Source organism: Rattus norvegicus, chromosome 7, assembly GCF_036323735.1.
Source record: "Rattus norvegicus strain BN/NHsdMcwi chromosome 7, GRCr8, whole genome shotgun sequence".
NCBI lineage: Eukaryota > Metazoa > Chordata > Mammalia > Rodentia > Muridae > Rattus > Rattus norvegicus.
The window spans coordinates 100,111,377-100,132,403 of record NC_086025.1 but is presented as its reverse complement, the minus strand read 5'-3'; the positions used below and the strand labels follow the sequence as shown (position 1 = coordinate 100,132,403).

The 21,027-nt window shown below is 41.9% G+C and overlaps 1 protein-coding gene across 10 annotated transcripts in view; it reads left to right on the top strand.

The window, feature by feature from the left end:
* Positions 1–21,027, top strand: part of Dnaaf11 (dynein axonemal assembly factor 11) — a 101,137-nt gene that overhangs the window by 2,576 nt on the left and 77,534 nt on the right. For 7 of the 10 annotated variants that reach the window (XR_005486579.1, XR_005486580.1, XM_039078778.2 and 4 more), the window contains exons 2-4: positions 3,770–3,886; positions 6,310–6,477; positions 12,201–12,278. Coding sequence is in view for 7 of the 10 variants with exons in the window: in XM_039078778.2 (XP_038934706.1) it covers positions 3,835–3,886; positions 6,310–6,477; positions 12,201–12,278 (298 nt within the window). In the remaining 3 variants the exon portion in view is untranslated. Of the gene's footprint in view, positions 1–3,769; positions 3,887–6,128; positions 6,148–6,309; positions 6,478–12,200; positions 12,279–21,027 lie in introns of those variants that run through there. The other 3 variants (NM_001025659.2, XM_063263250.1, XM_063263251.1) reach the window with 2 other exon arrangements.

Genomic DNA, 21,027 nt, shown 5'->3' with positions numbered 1-21,027 from the left:
TGCCTTAGCATGTGCAGGAGGTCAGAGATCAGCCTCAGTTACATCTTCCACTTTGTTGAAGACAGGGTGTCTTTGTTGTTTGTCAAGCCAACTGGCCTGTGACTTTCCAGGTCTCCTCTTGTCTACATGTCCCACCTTGTTATAGGAACACCGGTTGCAGACATGTGCTAGTTCATTTGAGTTCTGGGGATTCTAGTTCACATCCACATGTTTCCATATGTGCTTTACATACTAAACCATCCACTCAGCCTGAGCAAGGTCATTTTGTGGATAAATGTTAAAGATGTAAGAGGCACAGGCTAGCTAATCTGTATTAGTTCAACCTTGGGATTCCTCAGTGCCCTGCTTTGCTGTCAATATCCTTCACTGGTCCCTCTTTCCTGCAGGTATGTAAACATCAATGAGGACCTCCTTCCAAGAGTACATTTTTAAATCTCCATCTGAGACTTTTCTTTTGTTACTTGGGGTTTTCTGAATGAGACAGCAGAAGCAGCTTTTCATGTGGCATGATCTCTGTGCTATCCAGTACATGTTGCAACACCATTGCTCTGGAAAGTGTTGAATGCTGAGGTTTTTAATAGTACCGAGGAAGTTTTAGATCCTAGAATGATCTCATGTAAACACAGTACTGTATTTCTGCTGTAGGACTTTGTGAAGGTGGGCAGTGTCTCTTGGAGATGAAGAAAGCACAGTTAAAACGAGGTGCTGTGGCCAGGTGTGGTGGCACATGCCTTTAATTTCAGGACTTGGGAAGCAGAGGCAGGGAGGGAGGGAAGGAGGGAGAGAGAGAGAGGCAGGTAGATCTCTATATGTTCTGTAAGCCAGCCTGTTCTACAAAGCAAATTCCAGGACAGAGAAACTCTTCTCAAAGCAAAAACAAATGAACAAACAAACAAACAAACAAACAATTACCACCACCAACAAAAATCCTGGTTAGTATGCTCTGAGCACTGGCAAGTTAAGTACATGTTGTTCCTGGTTCTGTAAATTATTATGGCTCTCCACTTAGACTATTTACACTTTTAAAATTTTGTACCCTTTCTCATCAATATCAAACCATTTGCACACGGAAAAAATTGGATGGTATATAAAATTGTAAAACTTCCTTCCCACTTAAAAGTACAAAAGGCTATCGTCTCCATGCACCATGTGGGAACTCTTGACCTCTCTTCTCAGGGGCTGAGTCCAGGTTTCACACTAAGGTTTGCCATTACAGGTAAGGCAGTATTATGTCCTGAGAGCCATAAAACTGTGTGCCACGTAGCAGTTGGCCTATTGTAAACCTGTTCAATGCTTGATCTTGTGCAGACGGTCACAGTTGCTCTAGATTGAAGAGCACAACGACTTATGTCCGGAGGTCAACATTTTACAGCTTTCTCTCCCATCCTCCCGCTACAGCTCCTACATTCTGTCCCCTCCCCCCATTCTGTGATGTGTCCTGAGACATGGATGCCCCACTAGACGCCATCACCCCCACGCACATGTGTTTAGAGATAATTGGATGCAGGATGTTTTTTAACCACAAAATAAGAGGGCATTAAATTTCAAGGGAGAACAGAGTGGAGGGTACTGGGAAGACTTGGAGATAGTGGTGGGTGGATAAAATTAAAATACATTATAAAAAAGTGTGAAATTCTCAATGAGTACATTAAAAATGTTAGGTTTTTAAAATAGTTCAGAATTGGCCACTGAGAACTTTCATAGAAGCACAGTACTAACCCCCTTTGCAATTCTACACTTTAAAAAATTCCCCTAATTGTATACAGTACTTGCTTCTCAGAAACATTGCTCTGATCATAATGGTGGGGATCCTCCTCTCTGTATGATTAGCTTCCAAGCTAAAAGAGGTTCCTTCATCCTGCCCATTTAAACTGAAAGCAATTCTTACCATGTTAAGTCTTATGCATAGGAAATAAGGACAAACACAATCCATTCTAGTGTCTATCCACAATGCTAAAAGGGAAAATTTGACAATCATATCCTGACAACCGTTTTCCTTATATAAACAGCACAATGGTATCACTTTCTTATATTGTGAGAGATGAAGAACGAGAAGAATGTTTCTGTGCCAGTCGTCCATCCTCTCAGCCTCCAGAGCTGGAAAAAGTGGAGAAGCCTTTGAGGCAGCAGAGCTGGGGGAGGCAGTGTTAGCAGCCAGGTTACCTGAGTGGGCAGTAGGTGCTCAAGGATCAAGCGGTATTTAAGATGCTGCCAGGATTCTCATATGCACAAATGCCTTGACCATGGCTAGCAACTGTCAGTGTTCACACTAATTGGGTTATGTATTCATGTATATATCAAGTTAAGCCTCAACCAGAATCTGAGGACATGGTAAGTAATGGCTCACCAAGCTATAAACCAAAATGCTAAATAAAGTACAATTTCCTCCCCCAAGATGTATACTTTCATATATCCCAAAGGGTACATTTACAGATGCCTCAGGAGCATCTGGTGGACTGTAGAGGCTCAAGGAGAGCTGGTCCTCTGGTTCACTTCTCACTTCTCTCTCTTCCCTGTCCACATTCCTGGTTCTTCTTCCATGCTGTGTTCACTTTAGCGTACATCCAAGTCATCCATGTGTCTAGTAAGCAGGTGTTGCTTGAAAACTGTGGGCATCAGGGTTGCCAACCCTACGGCATAGTCTGTTTTGTAAATGATCCCAGGAAGTGACTAGTGAGGAGCAGATACGGGACTTCTTGGGTAACAATGTTATTCCTCTCTGGGTATGGTCTAAAGAAATGGCAGAATTTCTAGATGTGGACATCTTCTTGGTTCATTGACTCCAAGATTAATAGCAGCACAGCCTCCAACAGCCCATAGTCTCTTGTGTGTTTCTAGGTCACAGATACACCATTGGGTACTTGAGAGTCTAGTCAGTAATGGTGAATAATTCCCATATCTCCTTAAAATAACTCTGGTAATAATGGTTATGCATCTCAAACTGAAAAATAAGTTGTGTGCTTTCTAAGATAATTTTTGTAGATTACAGATAGAGGTGATGATTTTAGTTTATACAACTGATTTGTTACATTCTCAGGGTGACCATCACTACTGTGCATTGCTAATTGATTTCAGCTAACTGAATAAACATGGGGAACGAAGTGTGTAGTTCCCTAGGTCACATGCCTAGAGGCACATACCCCAGGTTTGATCCCTACCAGGAAAGACAGAAACCAAAAATAAAATACACAGAAACAAACAAAATGACTGAACGTGTGTGTGTGTGTGTGTGTGTGTGTGTGTGTGTGTGTGTGTGTGTGTGTGTGAGAGAGAGAGAGAGAGAGAGAGAGAGAGAGAGAGAGAGAGAGAGAGAGAGAGAGATGTGGTTGTCAGGAGGGTAATTTTAATATCCCTTTTTAGTATCCCTAAAGATGTTTTTGTTGCTGTTGTTTGTTTTCTGGTTCTTTTTCTTAGTTTGTGGAAGCTTGCTAATTAATGAGTAGGACATTGCAGTCACAGCAGAGGGTTCCCAACAAGCCAGAGCTTCCCAGCCTGCCCCCTTTAGGCTCCTTTGCAAGCCCTTCGGCCTGTCTTTCTGAGGACTGGGTTTGCAGCTGCCTCTGTGGCCCTAGCAGGAGCAGGAACATTCGTCATGCATAGGGTTGTAACCTCTCTTAGCTGTATTCGCCATGTTCAGCTAAGAAAGTGTCATCTTGGGCCACCCTGCCTCCTCCCACTGGAAAGGCGCAGGGAGTTCAGCACGTTTCAAAGAAGCAGTCAAGTTCATAGATGTTTTTATCTTTTAAAAAGGCAAAATTCTATCTTTCAGATACGGCATGGAGGTATAGCAGATGATAGTGCCATGGGGAACTTTCCTTAGCTCGACAAGACCACATGTTCAGGAGCCTACCCAATGTCCAGGGGCTCCTACTTGTTAATGTAGGAGGTAATGTTGCACAGTCATTAAGAATAAGTGCTCTGCTAAATTCAACTTCCTCTTTCTATAACTTGGTAAAATTTCTTCCAGATTCAAATAGTACATACAAAACCTGAGTATACCATGGGATATAATACAAAGAATGACATTTCAATGTCATGTATTATAACCAAATTACTCTCAAGCCAAACATTTTTTTCACACCAATGTAAAACTCTCTAGGAACTTGGCAGGAATGGTCTCCATTGTCCCATTTCAGAAACAAGGGCAAGCCAACAGGTGATTCAGTGATCCTGTTTGCCTATGACTGTTGACGTTAAGTCTGGATTCTGCCTCCCAACCCCATGCTCCCAGAAATAAGAATCAGACTCAAATTATATATACAAATAAATACCTTGACCATATAGCTAGGCTCTACTCTCACTAGATGATAACTGGATACTAATTTATTTTAACCTACATTTCGCCACATGGCTAGTCACCTATGCTCAGGTATCATGTTTCCATCCATCTACTTACCTCCTTTTTGGCTCCTGCACCTTCCTCCTCTCTCAGATTCTTTCTCCTACCAGCGCAGATGAAGCATAGTAAGTAATAACTTGGTAATACTCGATAGAAAAGTAGATTTTAGTAACATAGAGGATAGATATCTGCCATGCTCTTGTGCCACCTAAGCCTTATTGCAAATAATTAAAGTTGTGTGTCTTTTTTATCTGAACTGGGCATCTCTTACAATCATAAAGGCTCCACTCGCTTTACGAACTTCCATTTGTTTTTCATGGGCAGTAAAACTTTTGATCGTTGAGGTTGTAGATCTTAGCCTGTGGCAGAAGCTTTAATCCCCAAAGCAGCTGAATGCTTGCAAGGGTGAGTGTTATGTCCCTGTGATACAGTGAAAGTGTCATCCCTTCCACATCTCTCAGATGCTTGCATTGGAGGGCTGGAGTGAAGAACTTGTCTTCTGCTATGTTTTGGCATGTTTGACACGGCAGACGCTTCTCAGCATTCCCACCATTAGAGAAATTTAATCTCAGCTGATTTTGTTCATTTGAACCTTTGTAGTTCATTGCTTCGCTTAAATCTTGACCACAGAACAGCCTGTGTGAACTATACTCTACCCAGATGCATCAACCCTTCATGGTTTAGCGTGAACCTGAGAAACTGCTGGTATTTATCTATTGTAAGATTAAAAAGTTGGTGGATGGATGCAACCATATTACAATTGAAATATTTGAAAGTTTTCATGTGTACCCAACAGACCAAGTTTCCAAGCAAAGGCTAGGCTTTGTTTAGCGTATTCATTTGTCTCTTCAAAGAAAATCATCTTAACTAGGTCAACTATGTGCAGCATTTTAAGCAATGATCTTGTAAGATTTTGAGATGTATGTTTTAACATGGTCTATCAGTGGGCTGTTGATTTCAAAACTGACCTTAACTTTCACGGTGAAGACCTGAAAAGTTAGGGAAACTCTGGGCTTCAGTTCCTTTCCAGATGAGGGTAAACAATATTTCTACCTATGACTACTTTAAACCATTTAAAGCATTTAGGCTAGTGCCTGCACCTGATAGATGACAGCATGTAAGTCATCATTATATACTGGGATTGACAGGAATCACTTAATACATTTTACTGAAAAGGAGAGGTAGGTTCAAATAAGAGACATTTTTAGTCACACTGGCAAATGCAGGATGTCCCCATCATTGTTGCCCTTTTGCTTCCAGCCCACTTTATAAATATGATTCGTGATTTCGTTCCTGGCTCCAACAGTGGAGCACAGTATCATTTTCAGTCGCTTAGTGCCATCACAATTATAGTCCAGTGACCTGGGCCTTGACAGTTTGTGCTACACATCATTTTTATTCGAGAATGGTAACTCCCTCTATTTGCCCTTCTTATAAGTAGTTATTCAAGATCTTGGTTGCTTTTACTTTTACAGAAGTTCTAAATGAGCAATTATTGGTTAAGTGATGAATGGCCTTCCTTACTGAATGGTTGAAGGAGTTTTTGTGTCCTGTCTTTTATTAGTGAGATTGTGATCCAGTTGCTCTCTCTCTCTGTCTTAGGTCCATTAGTGGATCTTATCCAGTTTGACCTTGTGCCACCAGGAGAGCCTATATTCATGTTCTAATAGTTATCAATGGTCAAGTCCTCCTCTATCTATGTAGCAAAACTTACACAGATATTAAACATGTGAAGACAAATGAGACTGGAGGCTTTACTGTGTCTCTTTTCTTTGCCTCACATCATGGCTCTGCACAGATCCCATGAGGTGGGTAGCAAGAAAGATTTGTCTGATCTCCTTCTGTCTGTGAGCTGCTTGGGCCTGAAGAATTAACGCTTGACTGCAAAGAACTCCAGCATGTTAATAACATAATAACCCGACGCAGAACAATGGGAATGGGAATATAATATGCCACAAAATTTCTTTCAGTCACAGAAGATCTTATTAGACGGAATGCTGAGCACAACGAATGTGTAATTTTTTCCCTGGAGGAACTCTCCTTGCATCAGCAAGAAATAGAAAGACTAGAACATATTGACAAATGGTGCCGTGATTTAAAAATTCTCTATCTTCAAAATAACCTCATTGCAAAAATTGGTAAGTCTCATTCTTTTTTCTCTCATGACTTTTTTTTAAACATTTGAGCAGGAGAACTTTGAAAAACAACTGAATAAGAAGGCCATGGGGAAAGAGACACAACCACTTCTCAGTAGCTCTTTGCAGAATATTCCCCAGGCCTCCCTGTGTGTTGTTGGCCATCGTGTCCAGAGGGATGCTTTTATGAAATTGGAAGCAGAGTTAAGTGTGAGGTGCACATAATTTCCTATCAGTTTTCAAAGTGGGAGGATATGAGTCATGAATTTTTCATAGCCTTATATCTCTCAGCAAAACTGGAAAGATCATGTCAGGATTTAAAAGTCCTTGTCATATATGTATAACAATATTTTTTTTTGGTTTAAAAAGTCACAGATGCCCAAACTTGTAAGCAACCAAGATATCCTTCAGTCAACTATGCTAATTTCATGAAATGGAGTGTTGTTTCACAGCTTAAAAGAAATGGCTACTGAGGTCTAGAAACACAGAGAGGAATCCTTAATGGACATTAGGGAGAGCAACTGATACGTAAAAGCTAAGCCTACAAGAGTCTAACTGACATTCTGGAGAAGGGAGAAGTATAAGAACCAGAAAAAGATCAGCGCTTTCCATGAGCTAATAGTAATGGACAGTGAATAGTCAGAGCATGTAGGATAATGTGGATACATGTTTGTTTGACAAGATATACAGAATGTATATGGTACTAAGAGCAGCAGATCTCAACCTGTGAGTTGTGACCCACTTTAGTAAAATATTTACATTATGATTCATAACTAGCAAAATTACTGTTATGAAGTAACGAGAAAATAATTTTATGGTTGGGGGTCACAACATGAGGAGCTGTATTAAAGGGTACAGCATGAGAAAGGCTGAGAACCACTGAATACTTGTGTGGGTAAAGATATGTCAAAGTTGGCTTAACAGTTTTGATGAGTCTCCCACTTTGGAATAATATGTTAATAGCATTGGGGACCAGCAATTGGGGTTGTACAGGGAAAGAATGGGGTATTTACGAGTTGTACATTCTGCTCAGTTTTTCCATGAAGAAAAATCTGCTCTGAAAAGTGTATGTATGTATGTATATATATATATACATATATATATATATATACACATATATATGTCTGTCAGATCACCACAGACTATGTTAGCCAGTTATGCCATTGTGATCAGTTTGTTGCATTAAGATGGTTTTAGTTTGGAATAGAATTGACAGGTGGAATGGAAGTACAGAAGTCATGGGGGAAAAGATCAAACTGTTAGTATTGTAACTGATGATCTTAGTTCCTTTTCTATTATTGTGAAGCGATACCATGACCAGGGCAACCTAGAGAAGGAAGGTTGGAGCTGGCTCACAGGTTCAGAGGGCTCATGGCCATCACAATGAGGTTATCGCAAAAGACAGGCAGGCATGGCACAGTAGCTGAGAGTTTTCATGAGGAGACAATAACTACAAGGTTGAGAGAGACACACTAGTAAAGGCATGGACTTTTGAGGTCTCAAAGTCTATTTCCAATGATACTGCTCCTCCAACAAGGCTACACCTCCTCCAACAAGGCCACACCTCCTCCAACAAGGCCACACCTCCTCCAACAAGGCCACACCTCTTTATCTTTCCACTCTACCCAAATAATTCCACCAACTGGGAACCAACCATTCAAACATATGAGCCATTGGGGACCCATTCTTATTCAATCCATTACACTGATAAAGCTTTTAGCAGAATGTAACACACACTATTAAGTAGATAGATTTGCTAATACTTTCCTCAGCATAAATCTCAGTTATAGGGCAAGCTGAGCAGCCACAGGCTTCCGCTGTCCAAGCAGGTTCATGTTTTATGGCAGGAAAGAGCTGGCAAGGACATCTAGAAGAAAGGAAGGAAAGAAGGAAGGAAGGAAAAGGAAGGAAGGGAAGAGAGACTGTACATGCCAGGTTTCTTCTCCCAATTTACCCATTGGATAAATTGATCTTTTCCTGTACCCTGCATTCCTCTTTGTCCTAACAATGAGTTAAGAGGCAGATAATGGGTGAACTGCAGTCATTGAGTGGGATCCTACCATAAGGGGACAAATGGAGAGTCGCTTCTTAAAGCAACTCTACCTTCATGGTTAAAGCACGCAGAGGTTCTGGCACCAGGTAGACTTGTCTGTGAACCCCTCCTCTGTCCCATATTTGTGATCTGTGTAAAAATAAGCAGGTCAGTTAAGCTGACCAAGACCGAATTGGCTTCTTCATAAAACAGTGCTAACAGGTGCAGGATGGCATAGGATGGTGGGAGGATTATTGTGTTTACAGTGAGATAGTGTTTAGCGATGAAAGCTGCCAAGCTACTTATGCTATTACTTAGCCCAGGTTGCCTGCTTAGCCAACTGAAGCCAGAGGCAGAGGAGAAATGAATAGCATTGGGAATAGATGGAATGAATTGAGATAGAAAGAGTCCAGGAATTAAATTCGTGTTGAGGTAATAGCTAACTTTTCAGGGATGTTCAGAGGTTCTCAACAGGAGGCACTTAGTCATGGCTGGAGACATTTTGGTTAAGATAGATATGTGTGTGTATGCACACACACATGCGTGCATGCGTGCATGCCTCTGTGTGTGTGTGTGTGTGTGTGTGTGCATGTGTGCATGTGTGTGTGTTGGAGGTGTATGCTACCAATCCTACCCCAGCAGAAGCCAGGGATACTACTGCAGGACAAGAATTATCCAGCCCAAAATGCTAACATTACTGAGGCCGAGAAAACCTGATAGCATGGGTGCCTCTAATTTTGTGGAAAATTGAAATTTTGCTAGATTATAAAAAGCCCAGATTTGCATCACTTTGGGAAGATTTAGTAAAACTATATATTTCTTCAGATAAATATACTTGGTGTCTTTTGCCTTACCAGGAACTGGAAACTCTGGCACACTGTTCAATTAAAAAGGCGGTTAGATAAAACCAGCAGCTTTTATTCATGGGCACTTTGCAGAACGGTGCTAATTGTACAGATCTCAAAAGAGTTCCCGAAATTTTAATCTCCACAGCTGGGTCCATCACAATTACTAATTAGCAGCATAGTATTTCAGGCCTTTTCAGGGCTGTGAGAAAGCTTAAATTTTTGCTTCCGAAATATTCTTAAATTAAACACTCTTTTAAATTCTAATAATGGGATTTTTTCAATGCTGCTCCACCCCTGGGCATTTAGACAAGTGTTTAGCAAGTGAAAGTACTTCTCTAGGATCCACACATGCTGTCCTACCATTGAGGTGGAAGTTTGCAAAGCAACTGCCTTTCCTAGAGCTCCCTGGCTCACCCAGTAGGACAGATGGGCTGTGGGAGGAAGGCTCTGCTCAGCTATGAAGCAAGTGTGAGCTAAGGACCATCTGGGGTCCCACCAGAGTGCAGAGCCTGGGGGTGGGGTAGCCATCAGTGATCTGCTCTCTCAACACATCCCCGGTGAGCATTGTAAAGATGGAAGGCAGCCGCTGGTTCTCAAGCCTCTTTCACCTGAATAGAGATTTGATCAACCAGAAGTCTGTGGGTCTGGTCCTGGCATTTGGGGACTCTGGCTGTCACAGTGGTTTGGGCTTGAGCTCTCACACTTCTTACAGGCTGCTAAGGAGGTCACTTATGGAATCTTTGCCCATCTTCTGGCCAGTTTGCTCCCTGCCTCTTGGGGGTTGAACTGAGGAAATTCCTCTTGTACAACTCTTGTATTGATTTCCACTGTGTGGCTCCAGCATTTGAGGGCTATGGAAATAACAAAAGAGGGATGAAGAGTTCTTTGCAAGTCACGCATCCCACTGTGGGATGACTATTTTCGTTCTGGATGTAGATGAGACACTCTGCCTTTCCTGATCACTGGCACACAGAAACCTCCAAGTATGTTGATGGCTGAGTGCTCAGCTGTCCTTAGAGACCCTTTTGTAATCATTAGTACCACTTGAGTAATTTAATCACTAAGAAAGCTTAATTCATTCTTAGATTCTCATTTTAAAAACTCTCATTTTAAAATTATATATATATACATATATATATGTTTAGATGAGTAGTGCTTAGTGCAATGATAGTAAGTCATGTCTACTATTCATAATATGTCAGAGAACCTAGGAGAGCAGCATTGCTTAGGTGAGACAGGGATGCCATCCTTCTTTTTTGTCTCAAATAATTCTCCTTTTAGGAGAAGGTGTAATGATTTACTGGAATCAAATCCTTTTGGCTCTATCATTTACTATCAGAAATATGCATTAATTTACTATATATTAGCATATGAATGTACACACACACACACACACACACACACACACACACACAGCCTGTGAGATGGCTCAGTGGGTAAGATGTTTGCCTCCAAGCTGATGATCTAGGTTCAACTTCCAGGATATATGTAGTGGAAGGAGAGATATGACTCCCACAAGTTGTCTTCTGATGCCCACATATATCCTGTGACACATTCTACCATACCCACACATTTGCACACAATACATAAATGTAATTAAATGGCTTTTAAAATGTAATGTAGGTAAAATACTTAGAATATGATATGGCAAATACAAAATAGCTGTGTCTTACAATCAACTATTTTAGAAACACTTCATTCAACAGTGATTCTTTGACTAGCTCATACTTGTTTTGTCTGAATGACCTTTAAGATTTTTTTTAAAACATAATCTAATGGCAGGTTAATTTTAGCTGTAAGTAAAGGAAAACCAATTTCTCATGGCTTGCCAGTAAGGAAACCTATTATCTGTCCAACTATAGTTTGTGATAAAGTGAACTCCAGAGGCAGTGGGTCCCTTTTCTCTGTTCCACCACCACAGAGTAAACGTTATTTCCAGCTGGTTCCTTTGTGATCAAGCAGGATGACTAAAGGGGTAACTGTTCTATCCTTGTTACAATCTTGTAGTAAAAAGAGATACACTGTCCCAAGGCACAGAGCATGGAGTTTTTGCCTAGCTGACTTTGAATACTTGTGGTGTGTGTCCCTTTCTTTTGCACATGGCTGCCAGAAAATGCTACAGGCAAATCCTAAGTTCTGCTGCCTTCAAAACTGAGCAGAAGTTACTGAGTACTGTACACTAGCCGGCTTGCCCAAACATAGCCCGGTGGTGTTGGAGATGGATAGGAACGTGTGCAAACATTGGTACTCCTAAGAAGAAGGGAGGAAGAGAGGCTAGCTCTGCAGGCAACCTAGTGTGTGCTGTATAGGTGCGCTGTCTAGTTTTATGTCAACTTGACACAAGCTTGAGACATTTGAGAAGAGGGGACCTCCATTGAGAAAATTTCCCCACCAAACTGGCCTGTGGGCAACAATGTGGTGCATTTTCTTGATTGATGATTGATGTGGGAGAACTTAGATCAATGTGTGTGGTGCCTCCCCTGGGCTGGGAGTCCTGGATGACATAAGATAGCAAGCTAAGTAAGCCATGTGGACAGCGCCTTAAGCAGCACTCCTATGCTTCCTAAGCACCCACTTGCAATTTCATGCCTCGCGAGTTTCTTCTGCCCTGATTTTCTTTAGTGCTGGATGTTATCAGGTAGTTAAGAAGAAGCAAACCCTTTCCTCCCCAAGTTGCTTTCCATCAAGGTGATTTATCACAGCAGTAGAAAACACAACTAAGACAGTAAAGTTCTGAAAAGCCACTAGCCACACACAATCCTTTGCTTATCTGTATCGCTTTCATGACAAGTTATAAAATAATATTCTCTCTTAAAGGTCCATTAATTGTATTATTTGTATTTCAGAAAATGTTAGCAAACTGAAGAAACTTGAATACTTGAACTTAGCATTGAACAACATTGAAAGAATTGAAAACTTGGAAGGTAAGAATTTTCCTGTTTCTCATGGAGGCAATAAAAACTTGAAAGTAGCTTTAAGAAGTAGTGTAGATACGATAGTATACTTTTAAATTATATTTTATATAAATCTTGGTATTCTTAGTTCTTATAAAACTTCAAACAGTAAAGTGATATGTAAATTCAAAGCCTGAAATATGTTTCACCCCTTCCAACTTTCTGGTTGGTCTCCTTACCAGAGGTAGCTACAGTTGACATCTTGAATATGTTCCATGTTTTCTTTTGTTTTGCTTCCTACCACTCAGATTATATTGTACATATCATCCTTAACATTTTTCGACGTGTGTGTGTGTGTGTCTGTGTGTGTGTGTGTGTGTGTGTGTGAGAGAGAGAGAGAGAGAGAAAGAGAGAGAGAGAGAGAGAGAGAGAGAGAGAGAGAGAGGGGCAGACAGACAGACAGACAGACAGTGGTGTCTGGATATCAGAAAACAAGTTGTAGAAGTTACTTCTCTGTCCTTCCGCACTATGTTTATAGGTTCTGGGGACTCTAACTCATGTTTGTCAGCGGCTGCTGAGCTCACTCTGGTCCTTATGAATATTATTTTGAAAGTTAATTTCTTCCTGGAAATCACCCCCAATATCTTGATATGCAAGAACAGGGACTGAAGGCTGCATCATGGCATAAATACAGAAGGATGAGCCAAGCGTTTGTCTGCAGATGGGCATTTGAGGACTCCCCGGCTTTGCTAAAATGAACCTGTGACAGCGCGCTCTTCTTCAGCTGCTCTCTGTGCATTTTCCGTCTGCCTCCCCGCCTGGGTTTTATTTAGACTTGAAATTCCTGGGCTTCAATATGCAGATTTTGGAATATCCTGCCAATTTCTTTTTCTTCTCAAAGATTGTATCAGCTTCTCTTTGCACCTGCTGGTCCACGTGAGTGTCATTTCTGTATGGCTTCGAAAATGCTTCCCGCACGCTGAAATGCACTTGGGAACACTGAGCCACTGTTTGCTTTCAGCTCCTCTATTCATATCGCTCTTGGCTATGCTCATAGAATGTTGATATTTCTTCTTATGTCAATTCTGAGCTGGTTCCTATCTTTTAGCCAGGTTTTTGATTGATTTGCTCTTAAACATTCTAGATTCTAAGCCATTGTCAGGTGGTACAGATATTTCCCTTTGATACACAACTTTATTGTGTATTTCAGTTACGATTCTAGTATGCAGGTGTTTTATACCGTAATTTTCCAAACTATCATCAATATTTTCTCTTGTAGTTTCTAACTATGATTTATTTTGAGTTAAGTTCCACTTTCAACATCTTGATTTTTCACATATAATTTCTCCAATCCATCTCAAACTTACCGTGTAAGCCAAGTCAAAAGACACTGTTTTCTCAAAATGTATTGTGGTTGAAACACCTAGACCACTCTTTAAAAATGAAATATAAATGACATACCACAAAAGTCACCACTGCGAATGCACGGTCCAGGAGTTTTGGTACACTTGTATGTTCTAGACCATTTTCATCAAGAAAATATGAAGGCTCATATCATTTAGTTACTGTACATGTGCCCCCTCCTTACCCACTACCGACAGCTCGAGATCTCCTTCTTTCTCCCTATTTCTGAACATAATACAAGCGAAGCAGCAGTGAGTGTGGTCTCTCCCTTCAAGGCACTTTGTTTCCCAGTTTCCTCCACACTGCAGCATGTTTCAGCACGTCACTTCCTTTCATAGGTCAATAATACTCCACACGTGGAATGTGTACTTCACCTCTTTAGCTATTAAGAATTTTTTGCTGATGGCTCAGTGGGTAAAGAACTTGCCCTCAAACAGAAGGACTCATGTTTGGATTTCTAACACCCACTATATATTTTTAAAAATTTTTTAATTACGTTATTTATTTACATTCCAGTCATGCCCCCTCTTTTTGGTCTCCTCTCCTACAGTTCCTTATCCCATTCCTTCTCCTCCTTGCCTCTGAGAAGGTGCTCCTCAACACCAGACCTCCCCCTTTTCTGGGGCCTCAAATCTCTCGAGGATTAAGCACAGATTCTCTACTGAGGCCAGACCAGGCAGACCTCTGCTCCATATGTACCAGGGGCCTCAAGTTGGCCTTTGCATGCTCCTGGTTGGTGGCTTAGTCTCTGGGAGCTCCCTGGGGTCTAGGTTAGTTGAGACTGTTGGTCTTCCTATGGGCTGGCTCTCCTCTTCAGCTTCTTTAATTCTTCCCTTTACTCAACCACAGGGTTTCCCGGCTTCAGTACAGTGGTTGGGTGTAAGTATCTGCTTCTGTCTCAGTCAGCTGCTGATAGGGACTCTCAGAGGACAGCTATGCCATTCTCCTCTATGAGAATGTTCCCCCCAACCACCCACCCCCTCCCACCCTCTCCCATCCCACCACTCCAGCATGCCCCTATGTTAGGGCATCAAACCTTCAAAGGACCAAGAGTTTCCCATCCCATTGATGTCAGACAAGACCATCCTCTGCTACATGTGTATCTGGAGCCATGGATCTTTCCCTGGACCCTCCTTGGTTGGTGGTCTAGTCCCTGGGAGCACTGGGTGGTCCAGCCAGCCAATGTTGTTCTTCCTAAGGGGTTGCAATCTGCCTCAACTGCCCCAGTCCTTCTGCCAGCTGCCGCACCAGGATCCCTGAGCCCAGTCTGAGGGTTGGCTTTAAGTATCCACATCTGCATTGATCAGTTGCTGGCTGAACTTCCCAAGGAGCAGTCATAGCAGGTTCCTGTCAGCAAGTGCCTCTTGGCAATGGCCACAATGTTAGGTTTGGTGTCTGTAGATGGAGTGGATTTCCAGGTAGGCAGTCCTTGGATGGCCCTTCCTTCAGTTTCTGCTCCATTTTTTTTGTCCCTGTTCTTTCTTTGGACAGGAACATTTCTGGGTTAAAAACTTAGAGATGGGTATGTGGACTCATCCCATATAACCGTGCCTATCTGCTGGAGTTGATCTCAACAGATTCTATCTCTCCTTCTCTGCTAAAATCATCCCTATTAGGTCCTGGGAACCTCTCATTTCTCTGGTGTCTGGGACCCTCCAGTAGCTATCCCCATTTCCTCATCCCCCCTACACATTTTTATTTGATTCTCTGACCTTCTGTACTTCTCTCCTGTCCCCTCAGTACCTGATACTGCCCCAGTTATTTCCTCCCCCTCTTTCCTCTCTCCCAAGTTCCCCTCCCCCCCATGATCATCCTGTTCCCTACTCAATGCAGGACTAAAGCATCTATACCTTTCTTCTTCCTAAGCTCCATATGGACTATGGGTTCTATCATAGGCATTGTGAGTTTTGGGGCTAATATCCACTTATTGGTGAGTACATACCCAAGTGTATTCTTTTGTGTCTGGGTAACCTCACTCAGGATGATATTTTCTAGCTCCATCCACTTGCGAATTTCTTGAAGTCATTGTTTTTAATAGTTGAGTAGTACTCCGTTGTGTAAATGTACCACATTTTCTGTATTTATTACTCTGTTGAGGGACACCTGGGTTGTTTCCATCTTCTGACTATTATAAATAAGGCTGCTATGAACATGTGGAGCATGTGTCCTTGTTATATTTTGGAGCATCATTTGGGTATATGCCCAGTAGTGATATAGCTGGGTTTTCAGGTAGAATAATTTCCAATTTTCTGAGGAACCACCAGACTGATTTCCAGAGTGGTTGTACCAGCTTGCAATCCCACCAATCATGGAGGAATGTTCCTCTTTCTCCATATCCTTGCCAGCATCTGCTGTCACCTGAGTTTTTGATCTTAGCTATTCTGACTGGGTGTGAGATAGAATCTCAGGGTTGTTTTGATTTGCATTTTCCTGATGACTAAGGATGTTGAACATTTCGTTAGGTGCTTCTTGGCCACTTGATGTTACTCAGTTGAGAATTCTCTTTAGCTCTGTACATTTATTTAAATATTTTAATAGATGCATATCTTTACTTATATTTCAAAGGTTATTACCCTTTCCAGTTTCCTGTCCATAAGCCCCCATTCCTTCCCCTCCCCCTCCCCATATGGGTATTCCCCCTATACATCCCCCTTATTGTGCTCCCCATATCCCCCTGCACTGGGGGTCCAACCTTGGCAGGACCAAGGGCTTCCCCTTCCACTGGTGCCCCAACAAACAGGGTTATTTGGCTCTCTGGAGTCTAACTTCTTGAGTTCTTCGTATATTTTGGATAATAGTCCTCTAGGATATAGGATATAGCCTCAGATATAGGCTTGGTAAAGATCTTTTCCCAATCTGTTAGTTCCTGTTTTGTCCTAATGACAGTGTCCTTTGCCTTACAGAAGCCTTGCAGTTTTATGAAGTCCCATTTGTCGATTCTTGATCTTAGATCATAGGCCACTGGTGTTCTGTTGAAGAAATTTTTCCCTGTGCCCATGTGTTTGAGGCTCTTCCCCACTTTCTCCTCTATTAGTTTCAGTTGTATCTGGTTTTATGCGGAGGTCCTTGATCAACTTTGTCTTGAGCTTTGTACAAGGAAATAAGAGTGGATCGATTTGCATTCTTCTGCATGCTGACCACCAGTTGAACCAGCACCATTTGTTGAAAATGCTGTCTTTTTTCCACTGGATGGTTTTAGCTCCTTTGTCAAAGATCAAGTGACCATAGGTGTGTGGATTGATCTACCTGCCAGTCTCTGTACCAATATCATGCAGTTGTTATTTTTTATCACTATTGATCTGTAATACAGCTGGAGGTCAGGGATAGTGATCCACCCAGAAGTTCTTTTATTGTTGAGGATAGTTTTCTTTATCTTGTTTCTTTTTTATTCCAAATGAATTTGAGAATTGCTCTTTCTAACTCTGTGAAGAATTGAGGCGGAATCTGAAATTACATTGAATCTGCAGATTGCTTTTGGTAAAATATATTAATCCTGCCAATTCATGAGCTTGGGAGATCTTTCCATCTTCTGAAGTCTCTGGTTGGGCATGGTATATGTGCCCTGGGGTCCCAGGGATCTTAGTTAAGCCAGTTATTGGGGCAGGGCTTGGGATCTCACCTGTGATCTTGGATGTGTCAGAACACCTGGGGAGTCAAGCTGCAGCTGGGGTGTGGGCTGAATGAGTTGGGATCCAGAGCAGAGGCTCTGCTCTCAGTACTGGTGCAAACTGGAAGCCAGCACAGATTTATAATGACCGATTTTCTAGTCATTTAAAATTAAGCTAGGAAGGAAAAAGTACAAACAAAATGAGTTTATATGCCTTTTGCATTTACTTACATAGTCACTTCTATTGAGGATCCTTTTAATATTTGAATTTGATGGTAGAGAACAGGTTTTTAAGGATCAGATCACTATCATGAACACATGTGTTTTAATGAATTCAACTCTTTGCTGCATCATCATCTGCTGGGCTGGCAACACCACTGCAGATACATTTTCTACCTCTAAACATCCATCTCCTCAGGATGTCACTGACTTTGACCTCACAAGTCCTAAACATGCACGTTTGGGTTCTTGCTTCTTTGGTAGGTGTGTGTGTGTGTGTGTGTGTGTGTGTGTGTGTGTGTGTGTGTGTGTGTGATGGTGGTAGGGATTCTTTGGTGTGGCTCTTTATACTTTCTATAACACAACTACTGCTGGTCCACACTGCCTGGCTTGCCCTGTCCATATTTCCCCAATACCAACCCTGTTTGGTAACAGGCTGTGCGTTAGGACTGAGTATACTGAATGACATTTGAGTAGCCACTCAGTGGCTTATAGCCCTGGAGTTTACCACTGTGACTGCAAAGCCCTACCCACAACAGCTGACAGGCTGGTTCCGATATTTTCATATGAATTTGAGCTACTCTACAGTGTCTTCATTTCAACCCAAAAGATGTCATTTAATATATTTTTGTATGGCAGATCCTCTGTTGATAATTTTTTGTTTACTTGCAAAAAAATATTTTGAAGGGTAGATTCTCAGATAAATAATTCTTGACATTTTTCCTTTCTCCCATCTTTTTTTTCTCCTCTCTTATTTTTGGATATCCTTTCTTTAACACCATTCTTTCTCTAATCATTCCTATCTCTTTCTCATAACCCCCCACCTCTGTTAATTGGATCTAGTTATACTCATCTGACCTTCCATACCTCCTAAGCTGCATGTCTATTTAAATTAGTCTGTCTTTTTATTCTGCAGTCTGAGATATCTCACCACATCTAAATCCAGAATAATTATGTTGATTCTTTCTCATTCTAGAATTCATTTCATCTTCAATTAACTCTTTGATTGGACCACAATTTCAACCTTTTCACTTGTATTGATTGCTTCTTTTCTGTGGTGCGATTGTTGGTGGATGGATGAAATATCATCTAACATTTTTTGATGTAGTTAGAACTCTGTTTTAATCTCTTCCATTCTCTGAATGCCTTCTCTTGTTCGCCACTCTCTATTCGGTGCTATTTTATTTAGGTAGTAGTTTGATGTCCCACAGTAAACGCAGACAATCTGGTGTGTCCAGTGGCTGGCGTGGGCTTGCAGTTATGAGGTTCAGTTTCCCTAGCCAACCTCTCTTGTGTGTGGCTGGGCTGTGTGCGCTGTGAGTGGGTGGAGCACGTTGACTGGCAGCCCTGCTGCAGAGTGAGGGGCGTGGAGCAGAGGCGGGCAAGCTGCTCTGCCACCCAACTCCCATCTGTCAATGGCTAAAACTGGGAGGAGCTCACTTGGGACACAGGGGTTTTAGTCTCTTTGCCTCCCCATGCAGAAAGAGTAATCTCGGTGACGTACCAACAGCCATAAATACACATCATTCCTTTTGAATTTCTATCCTCAAAACCTGGAAACCGCTAGTATCAAAGCTGCCAATTCGGGATCAGTTCTGAGATTCAGAGTTCTGTCATTGTCTTTCTGCTTTAGAAGAGTAGTCAGTCACCACTGTTGTACATGACAGCTCTGTCACAGTTAGCTTGTGGTCAAATAGAATGAAACATTTACTCATCACATATGTTCACGGTAATAAATTTTAATGCAACTGTCGGAAAGTTAATACAACCCTCAGTGTTTTGGCTTATAACCAGGGCTTGTTTTTGTTGAGAAGCTGTTGCAGGACTGGGGACTTCCCTTTTAACAGGCTTTCTGATCATTCACCACTAGAGGGCAACATCGTTGCTGTTGCTGTTTTGAACTTTGCAAAGTACAGTCATTAGCAGTGCGCCTTCAACCTTTCACTGTATGGACTCTGCTCCCTTCTGTACTGTGCCTCCCAGCCCTAATGGGGAGGAACTGGGTACAGGCTAGTTTGGGGACATGCATATCAAGATTAGAAGTGTGTAAGGGGACAGTAAAGAGAAAAGGGACTTTTTTTCCTGGCATGTATGTTCTTTTGGTTTGATTTGAAGGGCAAGATGTGAGAGAAGAGGAAGATGGGTGGATGATTCAGTCCATCTGCTATAGTAAATCTCAGTGTCATAATGGCCTCCCCCATCTCTTTTTTACCTAAAGGGAAAAGAAGAAGAGGAGAAAGAGGGGGGAAGAGGAGGAGGAAGGGGAAAATAAAACAAAGAAAGCTGTTTTTTTCTTCCCCCTCTTCTCTATTCTCCATTTAGGATTCACCACGGTAGAAGGTAGTGTCTGCTGCTCCTTTCCTGGAATCATCCCGCCCAAAGCTGGAGGGAAGGGAAGTGTTTGTGAGGCCTAGGTCAGTAGATGGTCTTTCTCAGGATAGACGGCAAAGGGTGGAGGAGAGAATGCTTGCCTCGGCAGAGATGGTTGGTCAAGTTTGGCCACGTACGGACATGCTCATGTATAACATGGAAAACATGCTTTAATTCTTTACATTTAGGCCAAGTCTAAGTAAAGTAAAAACTTGTTTGTTTTTTTTTAAACTATTTTGAATGCATGGAGACTTCAAGACCTTCATCCATAAAACTATAGCAAAACTCTAAACCATGAAATTTTCATCTTGCTGGAATCTTGGAAATCAGGCTTTTCTTACATGAAGGAAAAAATAGCATTAAATTTTTTGCAGAACCTTCCAAGGTAAATGTAATACAGTGTCAGCACACTACATGGTTCTCACCTCACAGGTAGCAAAAGATTGGTTTATTCTGAGCCAAGTAGGAGGAACATGGCCTAAAAATAACCTAAAATGTTTCCCCTACATCATGTGTTCATAGTGGAAGTGTACATGAGTCCCTCTGTCACTGAATAAAGTCATGTATTAGATGTGTTATTGGGGACATTAGGCCAGTGGGGTTACAGCAAAGCAGGGAGAACAATGCTGCAGGTTCTGATGCTATCTGGTGGCCTTTGAGTTGCCGCAAGGTCATGATCTGCTAATTTGACACATTCTGAAGGTTTTGCCTGGGAGAGGGAAGGACACTAGGTCAGATACAGAAGATGAGGGCTAAATAGCTTTGAGGGGACTAAAGATAGCAGAGACAATCAGCTTTGTGTGCAGCCCTCCACAGTCACAAGGTTCTAATCAGTCAAGCAGTTGCAATCAATACAAATGTGTCCTTTCCCTGGGGAGCTCAGTTTACAGTGGTCCTGTTGGGCAAGCATCGCACCCTATGCATTCAGAAGCCAGATATGTTATGACCATGCACTGGGAACATTTGTCCTTGCGATGTGACAGTGTTGAGTCTGAGTAGGCAGGACAGCAGTCTTTAGGAAAGAGCATCCTCACCCCACCCCCTGGGTTAGAGGACTTCTTAAGACCACCTTGCAGACCAGAACTCATAACACCACCATTGAGTGCTCATGTTGACAGTGACTATTTACTTATGCTCTCCACTTGCCCCTTGTCCTATTTTCTTCTGTTAAAATTTAAA